At 66.7% G+C, this 10,001-nt stretch overlaps 2 protein-coding genes across 3 annotated transcripts in view; both read left to right on the top strand.

Moving 5' to 3' along the window:
• CEP131 (centrosomal protein 131) overlaps positions 1-4,115 on the top strand; it is a gene marked incomplete at its 5' end in the record, with an annotated part of 20,163 nt that extends 16,048 nt beyond the window's left edge. The window contains 9 exons of the mRNA XM_019542790.1: positions 184-385; positions 657-764; positions 1,000-1,117; positions 1,357-1,431; positions 1,517-1,659; positions 2,282-2,459; positions 2,546-2,742; positions 3,678-3,738; positions 3,842-4,115. Coding sequence (XP_019398335.1) covers positions 184-385; positions 657-764; positions 1,000-1,117; positions 1,357-1,431; positions 1,517-1,659; positions 2,282-2,459; positions 2,546-2,742; positions 3,678-3,738; positions 3,842-3,916 — 1,157 coding nt within the window. The remainder of the gene's footprint in view (positions 1-183; positions 386-656; positions 765-999; positions 1,118-1,356; positions 1,432-1,516; positions 1,660-2,281; positions 2,460-2,545; positions 2,743-3,677; positions 3,739-3,841) is intronic.
• Positions 4,116-4,216: 101 nt separating this feature from the next.
• On the top strand, positions 4,217-9,426 carry LOC109314908 (alpha-N-acetylgalactosaminide alpha-2,6-sialyltransferase 2-like). Of its 2 annotated transcripts, XM_019542294.1 has the most exons (10): positions 4,217-4,940; positions 5,339-5,512; positions 6,342-6,459; positions 6,576-6,741; positions 6,846-7,014; positions 7,101-7,239; positions 7,693-7,796; positions 8,073-8,156; positions 8,357-8,456; positions 8,831-9,426. In XM_019542294.1, the coding sequence occupies exons 2-10, from the start codon at positions 5,346-5,348 to the stop codon at positions 8,999-9,001; spliced, it is 1,218 nt and encodes a 405-aa protein (XP_019397839.1). In that variant the 5' UTR covers positions 4,217-4,940; positions 5,339-5,345; the 3' UTR covers positions 9,002-9,426. The 2 variants fall into 2 exon arrangements, with proteins under 2 accessions (XP_019397839.1, XP_019397838.1); XM_019542293.1 differs by lacking the exon at positions 4,217-4,940 and having other exon boundaries at positions 4,954-5,512.
• The last annotated feature ends 575 nt before the right edge of the window (positions 9,427-10,001 follow it).

The following is a 10,001-nucleotide window of genomic DNA, read 5'->3' as shown; positions in this document are numbered from 1 at the left end:
TTATCTTGCTGGGATCCTATGACCCCAGCTGACTTCCTGCCCTTTGGGCGGGGGGCTGGACTCGATGATCTCCCGAGGTCCCTTCCAGCCCTAAATCAATAACAATAAACAAAATAAAATAAAAAAGCTGCATGGTGCCATCCGGCCGCCTGACTGATGGCGCATCCTGTCCACCACCCCCAGGGCTGGAGCCTGAGATCCAGAAGCTCATCTCCAAGCACAAGCAGGAGATCAAGAAGCTGAAGGCGCTGCATGAGGCGGAGCTGCTGCAGTCGGATGAGCGGGCGGCCCAGCGCTACGTGCGCCAGGCCCAAGAGCTGCGCCAGCTCCTGGAGCGCGAGAAGGAGGAGCAGGGCCAGCGCGAGAGGGAGATGGCCAGGCAGCGGTACGGGCCTGGCTGGGAAGCCCTGCATCCCTCCTGTCTGGGCAGCCAGGGGATGAGTGACCCCAGAGCTGGGGAGGTGGGGAAGGTGTCTGCCCCATGGGGGCATCTAGGCTGGGCAGCTGCATGCCTGGGAGAGGGGAGACAGCTGCAGGACAGAGGGAGCCACCACAGAAGAGCCTGGGAGGAGGCAGGTGGGGACCCTGGGGCTGGGAGCAGTGCCAGGCTCCCAGGGCAGGATGTGCCCGAGCAGCCTCTTCCCCCCCCGTCGCAGGTATGAGAAGCACCTGGAGCAGGAGGAGCAGGCGTTGCAGCAGCAGCGACGCAGGCTCCATGCCGAGGTGGCCGAGGAGAAGGAGCGGCTGGGGCAGCAGGCAGCCAGGTGAGGCGGGTGTCTGGGGTGAGTCCCAGGCTTCCTGCCCCGGGCTCCCCACCTGTTTCCAAGCAGCACCAGGGTCGGGGGGCTCCGGTTCCAGCCCCGTGGATGGGGCCAAGGAGCTCTGGGACTGCTGGAACCAAGAGAGGTTGCGCTGGGCTGGAGCACAGGGTCTCAGGGACCGGTGCCTGCCCCCAGGAGCGGGGCAGGGGGTCGCTGACCACAGCCTCACATCCCACAGGCAGCGGGCAGAGCTGGAGGAGCTGCGGCGGCAGCTGGAGGAGAGCAGCGCTATGGGCACCAAGGCGCTGAGGGAGGAGTATGAGAGAGGCCAGGAGGAGCAGGAGAGGCGCCATCAGGTCTGAAGCACCCCCCTGATTCCTGCCGCAAACCCCTGGCCCTCCCGGCCTAGCCTGGGCTCGGTCAGGGAGCAACGGGTTGGGGCTCCAGTGCTGCAGGGGCGGTGCTGTGTGCTCGGAGCCAGTGCGTGCCCTTTGCCTTGCTGGCCTCGCCCCAGGTCGAGGCTGGGGGCTCTGGCGGGTCGGGGGTGCAGCACTTACCCCCATCACTCACCCGGGTCCTGCTGTGCTCCCCCCAGGCAGAGGTGAAGGCGCTGAAGGAGCGTCTGGAGATCGAGAAGCAGGCCTGGGAGGCCAACTACGTTAAGAAGGAGGTAACGGTGCGGCCACCAGCCCCTGGTACGAGCTGGGGCAGGCTCCGGGCTTCGCCTGACCCCCAGTCTGTTTCTTTGCCCCCAGGAGGCCTGGCTGCTCTCCCGGGAGCGGGAGGTGAAGGAGGAGGTGCGGAAGGAGCGGGACAGGGAGATCGAGCTGGTCATCCAGCGCCTGGAGGCCGACATGTCGTCCGCCAAGGAGGAGTGCGAGCGGGCGGCGGAGAACAGGTGCGGGCTGGCAGGGAGCAAGAGCAGTTCGCGTCTGCTGTGAGCTGTCCTCGCCGGGGCCATCGCAGACGCCTGAGCAGAGCTGGGGGCAAGGCTCTTGCCTTTCTCCCCCATGTTCTCAACCCCCAGGTGTGGGCAGCTGAGCCCATCTCTCCCCAGGCCAGTGGCTGGCTCCTAGGCCCGTACGCGCAGCAGGGTGCCTGGCGGAGCACAGCAGGGCTTTGGCTGGGGGACAGGAGGAGCGTTGCCTGCCCGTGCACAGGGGGAGGGCCCGGGTTGCTCACACCATCGGTTTGTCCCTTGCTGAGAGGCGAAGCAGATGCTCTCTGCTCCCCTGTGAGCTCCCAGTGGTGCCAGCTGCTCCATCGTCCCGGCAGGGTCTGAACGGACTGGTGTGGCGTGGAGCCAGCTGTCCCCCATCCCAGGCCGGCTCCCCTGGGTGCCTCATTCCCCCCCGGAGCCGGGGGAGGTCCAGACTAATCCTAGGAAGTACACTGCGGCTCCTGGGGACAGCTCATAGACTCCCTGCAGTCATGCAAGCCGGGCAGCTGAGTGCGACGCAGATATATCCCTTTCCCCCGGAGGCGGGCGAGCCGGGACGTAGCGCTCTTGTCCCCTCCAGGATCAAGAGGGTGAGGGACAAGTACGAGGCGGAGCTGCAGGAGCTGGAGAAGTCAGAGCGGAAGGTGCAGGAGCGCTGCAACGAGCTGAAGGAGCGGCTGGCCGAGCTGGAGGGCGAGAATATCCGCCTGCAAGGCCTGGCGAAGCACAAGGAGCAGGAGGCGGATGAGATCCGCAAGGTGGGTGCAACGTGGGCCCGTCTGCTCCCAGGCCCAGCCCTGGACAGTGCCCCCGCTGGGCCCTCTGACCTCTGCCCCTGCCCCAGGTGAAGGACCGGCTGACCCAGGAGCGGAGCAGCCTGTCGGACGTGATTCGCCAGGAGTTCGCTGACCGGCTGGTGGGGACGGAGGAGGAGAACAAGCGGCTGAAGGTGGAGATGTCGGAGATGCGGGCCCGCCAGCGCCTGGAGCTGGACCGCATCGCCCGGGAGAAGGACGCTGAGCTGGAGGAGGTGCACAGGAGGTGAGGGCTGGCCCCGCGGTGCCAGGGCGCGCTCCCTGCGGGTGGGCAGACCCTTGCCCCATGCGCTCGGCCCCTGGGGTTGGCGGCTGCTTCCCTGTGTCGGCAGGAGCTGCGTGGCTGTGAATGGAGGCCTGGGCTCCCCATGCTCGTGCCCCCCGGCAGCTGTCTCTGCACGAACTCCCAGTCAGGGGACAGCGGGTGTCCAGTGGGGAGCACCTCGGGGAGCTGCGAGGCACATGCTGCATCCAAAGCAGTGGAAGTCCGGCTCCGGCTGAACGTGATGGGGGAGCTGGTAGTGCTTGCGGGGCTGTAGGAGGCACCTGGGGAGAGGTGTCGAGAGCTAAATGCATGCCAGGCCTGCAGCCCCAGAAACTGGCACAAGAAGCAAGGGGGAGTCCCCACTTTCATATAGAAAATTCTAGGACTTGGGCTCACAAGCCAACAGGCCAAAGGAGGGAAGAGGTGAAATATAAAGAAACATCAGCACTGTGATAGCACACGCTCAGCATCCTCATTCCCCCCCCGGCCGTGCCCCCAGACATGCCTGTCACCCCAAGCACTCAGACAGCTGCCCCCAGCTCCTTTGGTCCATGCAGTCCTGGCTGACCAAGCCGGCAGGATCCCCAGCTCTTCTCGTGTGCACTGTGTCGCTGAGTGCTGCTGGGACAGGGTCATGCCTCCAGCATCAGTTGCTGGGCCCAGGCCACGCAGGGGGCTAATGCAGGGACCAAGGGTCTTATTGATGCTGTGGGCACCCCAGTCACTCCTCCCCTGCCGCCGTCAGCCTTGCAGCTCAGCCAGCCTTTGCAAGGGTGTTGACACCCCCAGGGAGGAGCATGAGGCCACGGTCCCCCAGCCCCAGGCAAGCATCTCTGGGCCGGGGGGGCAGGGGCACCCAGCACAAGGGCTCAGCCTCATCTTTTGTGTTGGTGCAGGGTGAAGACGGCCGTGGTGAAGAAAGAGGAGGCCGTGAGCAGCCTGCGGAAGCAGTACGAGGTACGTGGCCCCGCGGGCGGGGTGGAGGGGTCTGCAGTGCGGTCCCCCACCGTGCCACTAACGCCCGTGCTCTTTTTTGTCCCTGCCATGGGCTTTGCTGCAGGCGGCGGTGAAGAGGGCCGACCACCTGGAAGCCTTGCTGGAGCAACAGCGGAGACAGCTGCTGGCTGCGAAGTGACTCCCTGCCGGCAGGACACTGCGCCCACGCAGCGGGCCAGGGCCCAGACGCCGCCCGCGTGGGCTCGGACATTGCCGTGTGCAGGCGCATGGGTGCACGGGGAGTTCCTCTGCCTCCCGCCAGTGCTGGCCTGTTTCTGGTGCCTCCAGCCTGTGGCCTTGCAGGTGTATTTTGGTAGTAAAAGCCGTGCTGGTTTCTAGAGCCGCGTCTCGGTTACATCTGTGGGATCTGCGAGGGTGGGGCAGGCCCCCGCGCCAGCTGAAACGGAGCGATTGCCCGGGCTCGTGCTGAGAGCAGGCTGTGGGGGAGCCCGGGAGCCCGGCACCGCCCTCAGGAAAGCGAAGCCGCGTGAGAGCCGCAGGGCGGGGGCCCGTGGCCCCTGCCGGTCCCGGCCAGGCGGAGAGCGCTCCAGGAGATCCCTCGCCAGCTCCTGCCCGGTCTGTTTCCTTCCGGGTCCCGGGCCGCGGGGCCTGCCGGCCTGGTCGTGGGGGTGTAGGCTGGCGGTGGTTTCTCGGGGCGGTTTTGCCTTGGCGGCTCTGCGGCCTGGCTGGCAGGAGGGGCTGCGGCCATGGTCTCCAGCCCAGGCTGGTCTCAGGCCTCTGCCCCGGGAGTGCCGCGATGATGGGGTGGGGCGGGGGAGCTCTCGCAAGGACGCCTTTACTTCCTGCTGCTCCTGCGCAGATGGGGGCTGCGGTGTCTGTCTACCCTTGTCCCCCAAGGGCTTCCCAAGGGACAGGATGACCCCCCAGAGGGCAAGGGTCTTCCTAGGAGCCCTGAGCCTGTCCCTCAGCTGGCGCTCGCTCGCCCCAACCCCGGGAACAGGCAGAGGAGGAAGTGGGAGGATGGGGCAGTTCCTGTCAGGTGCCTTCCTGAGCTGTAAGCCACGACGGCCCGGCTGGGTCCTGACGGTCCCGGCTGTAGGAGAGCTGCACTGTTTGCTGCTGGCCGAGGCCTGAGCATGTCCAGTCCAGGCTAGGGTGCTAGCTCCGCTCCGGTGCATTAGTGACTCTCCTGTGCTGGCCAGGTATGTCCTAAGGCCGGCCGGGGATGGAGCAGGACCTCAGGCAGGAGCCCGGGCTGGAGGGAGGCGGGAAGCCGCCCTGCTACGGGCGATGCGGGGCAGGTCCGTGAGGTCCTGGGGGCAGCGGGACCCGCGAGCGGGGTGAGGGGTAGCGCTGGGAGAGGAAACTGCTTCCTGCTCTGCGCGGCTCGTGCTCCGGCACCTGGGGGCCGTTCCCCACCGCACGCTTCTGCCTTCTTCCACCGGGCTCGGGCTCACGGGTCTCTCCCTTCCCACCCAGCCCAAAGGTCTCTGCTGCCTGCACAGAGGCATGGGGCTTGTCTCAAGATGGGGGCACAGTGGGGGCAGCATCCCATGCTGACTTTTCCAGGTGCTGATGGGCTGTGTCTGCACCTGAGCAGGGCAGCAATGAGGTGGCTTCGAGCAGCGGTTTCACCCAAGTCCTGGCCCCGTGCCTGCAGCTCCTTTCGCCCCAGGGCCTGCCTCTGCAGCCTCCCCATGCTGGGTCTCCTGGCATGCACTGCTCTGCTGGTGTTGGTGTTATGCTGGGGCAGCTCCTTGCACCTCTTCCACAGGTAAAGGCCCCTCTTGGGGCTCCCGGGACGCGGCAACGGGGTTTGCGCCCGGCTCTGGGCTGAGCTGCACAGGACCGGGGGCATTTTGCTGCTTTGGCCCAGCCCCAGGCTCTCTGCAAGCAGATATCCTGTGCGACTTCCATAGCAGGGGAGGAAGGGAGGCACTGTTCTCTTCCTGGCCAGGCCTGACTGCAAAGCTCCCTCCAGTTTCTGCAGGGGTCTGTCCTGCTGCCTAGCAAGCCCTGACGGATCCCGGGGACCCCAGGGGACGGCACGGCCCAGCGTCTGGTTTGTGCCCGCGCTGCCCTGCACGTAGGAAGCAGCGGGGCACGGCGGAGTCTGCCTGCAGCCCGTTAGGGTCCTGCCCCGTGCCAGCGGGGCTGTCCTGGGCTCACCTGAGCTGCGGGCACCAGGCTGGCACGGCTCTGGGGACTGGATGTGGAGCCGTGCGAAGGACGCGGCTGCCCCGAGCCTGGGCCTGGGGGATGAGCGGTGCGACACGACACGGGAGGAGTTGGCAGGGCTCAGGCCTGCACCTGGCACCCAGCTCTCCTCTGGGTGGGTCCCAGCGTCGACCCTGCCCTTCCCCGCAGCAGAGCAGAGAGTAACGGGGAAGGAAGTTGTTCTCTCCTCTCCTTCCGGCAAGGCTTTGAAGTGCAAGAGAAGCTGTTGACTGGCTCTCGACTTGCATAAAAGCCGGTCAGCTTCCCCAGCCCCGGGGGCCCTGCAGCACGGAGCTGCCTCTGGGCATCAGCCTTGGCTGGGCCATCACAGCGGCCTGCTCCCCCAAGGGATGCCCGTGCCCTGAACCCTCCTCTCTCCGTGCCAGGTATCGGGCTGGCACTCTGGAGCCCAAAGCCAGCATGAGGACCGTCTCCCCGCCCCGCCCCGTGCTGCAGTCGTTCCTCGGGGACCAGTACGGACAGGATAGGACGTACCAGAGCTCGGTACAGTCTGTGCAGGGACGGGGGCTACGTCCCTGCCCGGGGAGCCTGGGGCTGGCAGGGCTGGGGTGGGAGCTGCCTGCTGCTGCACTCACGCCCTGCCTTGCTGCTTGCCCCAGGGATGCCCCAGCAGCATCCGGAAGAGGATCCGCAGCACTGAGTTCAGCAGCATCTTCCTGGAGACCATCCCCGTGCTGCAGTGGTCGCGGCACGCCGAGGAGGCCGAGTACCAGCGTCTGCGGAGGTACCACGGAGCCTTTGGCTGGCAGGAGGTTTCCTGGCCTGGTGAGAGCTCGGTGGGCCCGGGTGTCTATCCATGTGCCACGCATGGGCTTTGCCGCGGGGCTCCTCCAGCTCACCCAGCCCCTCTCTCTGGCGTGTGGTTTCAGTGCTGCGAGATGCTCTGAGCCTGCTCAACACCTCGGCCAACGCACGCCTGTTTGAGGCCCGGGGCCCTGGTGACCCCTCCTGCATCCGCTGTGCCGTGGTGGGCACCGGCGGCATCCTCAATGGCTCCGGCATGGGGGCCACTATCAACCGGCACGACTACGTGTTCAGGTGGGAGCTCGCGGGGGAGCTTCGGGCACGGCCCCGGCCCCGTGGCCCTCGCAGGTTCTTCACTGGCCCCTTCCCCATCCCTGCAGGATGAACGGTGCCATCACCGCGGGCTTCGAGCGCGACGTGGGGGACCGGACGTCCTTCTACGGCTTCTCCACCAACACCATGATGAACGCGCTGCATAACTATGCTGCCAACGGCTTCCAGCAGCCGCCACGGACACCGGTGAAGGGCGCACTGGGCAGGGGGAGGCGATGTAGTCTGGAGCGCTCGCTCAGGGTTGGGACTCCTGGGTTCCTCTCTTGGCTCTGCCACTGTCTGCCTGGGTGACCTTGGGCATGCCACTTTGCTCTGAGCTGGACTTCATCGAAGCCCTGTGAATCCCCAGAGGTTTTCATCCCCTTCTTGGCCCCCCCCCCCGAGCCATCAGTGCCGACCCCAGCCCGCATCCCAGCTGCCGGGCAGCAGAAGCTGCGGAGGCGGCTCCAGGGGTTGCTGGGGTCTGTCCTCCACCTGTCCCCAGTGAAGCCCCCCACTCGGGCTGGGCACAGCCGCCAACCTCCTCCCATCGCAGACCAAAGCCAAGGAGCTGGGGGCACTGCAGGGCCAGGGAGGCAAGGCCGGGCCTGGTTAATTATGACTGGACAGTGTTAATTGTTCCCGGGCTCTTTGCCGCAGGAAACCAGGTACCTTTTCCTCCCGGACCACGACCGCGATTACCTGTTGCTCCGGGCGGCCGTGACCCGCAGCCCCGTGGACCAAGGCCAAGACAAGGGTGCTCGGTGAGTCTTTTGGGGGAGGGGAGTGTTCCCCAGATGTTCAAGCCCCAGGGTGAGCCAGTGCGTGCCCTGGCCGCAGGGTCTGAGTGCCCCCCTCCCCAAGCAGATATCGCAGGGGCTCCAGGCCACACTCGTATCCATGCGGGGCGGGCTAGTCTGCTCTGCCCCGTCGTGGGGACCTGTCCACAGGGAGCTTCTGCGGCCACGTGGTGTGGTGGCCTCCTTGGGGTGGGGGGACATGGCTGGGCCCCCCCAGCCAGCTCTGCTGTGCTCCCGCAGGCCCCAGCAGTACTTCGGAGAGGACCTGAGGGCAGAGAAGTTCAAGATGCTGCACCCCGACTTCATCCGCTACCTCCGGAACCGGTGAGAGCCCCACCGGGCAGGGCAGTTCCGGTCGTGCCCGTGCTGCCAGGCCGTCACTCCCCAGGGACCCCCTGCCCAGGTCGCCACGAATGCTCCTGGGGAGTGCATCTGGGTCGGGGTGGCATTGGCATCCTCGCCTACGGTTGCCGTGGTGAAGGTTTCCTAGCAACAGGAAACACCCTGCATCTGCTCCATCGCAGATTCCTCCTCTCTGAGACGGTGCGGTCCCTACACTGGAAGGTGTACCGCCCCTCCACCGGGGCCGTGATGCTGCTGGCCGCCATGCACGTGTGTGATGAGGTACAGCCTGCCCCCACACGCCCATTCCCTCTGGCTGTGGGGTCCTGCTCTGCCCCCGCCTTGCAGGGGTTCGGGCACTGCCCGGTGCTGGGGCACGCTGCACCCCCTGCTCCAGGGCCGTGCGGCGTCTCCGTGGCCAGCGGGCCCCTGCGCATCCCAGCACGGCTCCCGTGTGAACCCCGTGGGTGCCTGTGCCACGGATGCAGCACTGGCATGGGGCATGTCTGCAGGGGTCCTGCCCTGCTTGCTTGGCCTGGCTGCCTCTGGGGGATGCAATGGGAGAGCGGATAGTGCCAGGTCAGAAAAGGGCCGGGCATGTCCCATCACCCCCGCGGGCTCCCCTGCAGTGTTGGGCTTGCTGTCCCCCCCCGCAGGTGAGCGCCTACGGGTTCCTGACCCCCAACTACACGGCCTTCTCGGAGCACTACTACGACCGGGTGCCCAAGAGCGTGTCCTTCTACCTCAACCACGACATGCTGCTGGAGCTGCGGCTCTGGCAGCGGCTGCAGCGCAGCGGGCTCCTGACGTTATACACGCGAGGCTGACTGCCAGGAATGCGCTGGGTCATGGCGTGGGGGCCGTAGAGCCACCGCAGCCCCGGAGGACGCCGGGGGCACAGCCGGCGCCACTGCATTGTGCGGGCCGGTGGCTACCCTGGCAAAGCCCCGCTGGACCGGTCCCCTGGGGGCACCTGCCCGCTCTGCAAAGGACAGAGGTCAGAGCTCATGTCTGAGGTCCAGCGCGCCCAGCCGTGTTCAAGGGGGGCAAGAGGCAGGTCCCTTGAGTGCTCTGCCTCAGTTTCCCCCTCTGTGGAATGGGTGCACCAGTTGTGTGACATTGAGTTCTGCCCTCCCCTGCAGTAGGTGGGGCTGGCACTGCCCAGGGGTGGCTTGGCAGTGCCCCAGAATCGCCAGCCCCCCACCCTCCTTTTCTGAAAGGGGCTTTGGCCATGAATAAACACCCGGGTCCACACCCGGCTGGTGCACTAGGTTCCCTGTGCTTCCTGCAGCCCCCAGCCGAAAGCTTCCCTGCTGGCCGGCCGGGGCTTAGAAAGGGCAGCGCAGCACTAATGAGCTCGGCTAAAGATCCCCAATTAAGGAGGCCGCTCTTTGCCAGCGGATTAGCAGGGATCATCGGGACCTATTAGCCAGGAGTCAGCCCAGCGTGCGCTGGGAGAGAGGTCAGAGGTGGGGTGGGCGGGTAGGGGGTCACGGCCACATCTGGTGTCTGGTCCGGGCCCGGGGGCGCCTTGGGGATTATTCTCCGACACAGACTGACCCGGCGGGAACGCGGCGCGAGCTGGCAGGCTCCGGGCAGGGCTGCTGGACACCCGCGGGGGGAGAGCGCGGCTTGGCGGGGGTCCCGGGCTCCGCTCTGTGCCCTGGCGTGATGGCTGCCCCTAGTCTTGCTTGCTTGCTCCGGGGCTGGTGGGCGCAGGCAGAGGGCAGGGGTGAGATAACACCGGCGGAGCCTTTATTGGGGGCTGCCGCCTCGCGCGGGAAGCAGGCAAGGTCCATGCAAGGGCTGGGGCACGTGCCCAGCTGT

This window comes from Crocodylus porosus, unplaced genomic scaffold (assembly GCF_001723895.1).
Source record: "Crocodylus porosus isolate Cpor-Errol unplaced genomic scaffold, CroPor_comp1, whole genome shotgun sequence".
In the NCBI taxonomy this organism is placed as follows: Eukaryota; Metazoa; Chordata; order Crocodylia; family Crocodylidae; genus Crocodylus; species Crocodylus porosus.
This window is presented reverse-complemented; position numbering and strand designations above follow the sequence as displayed.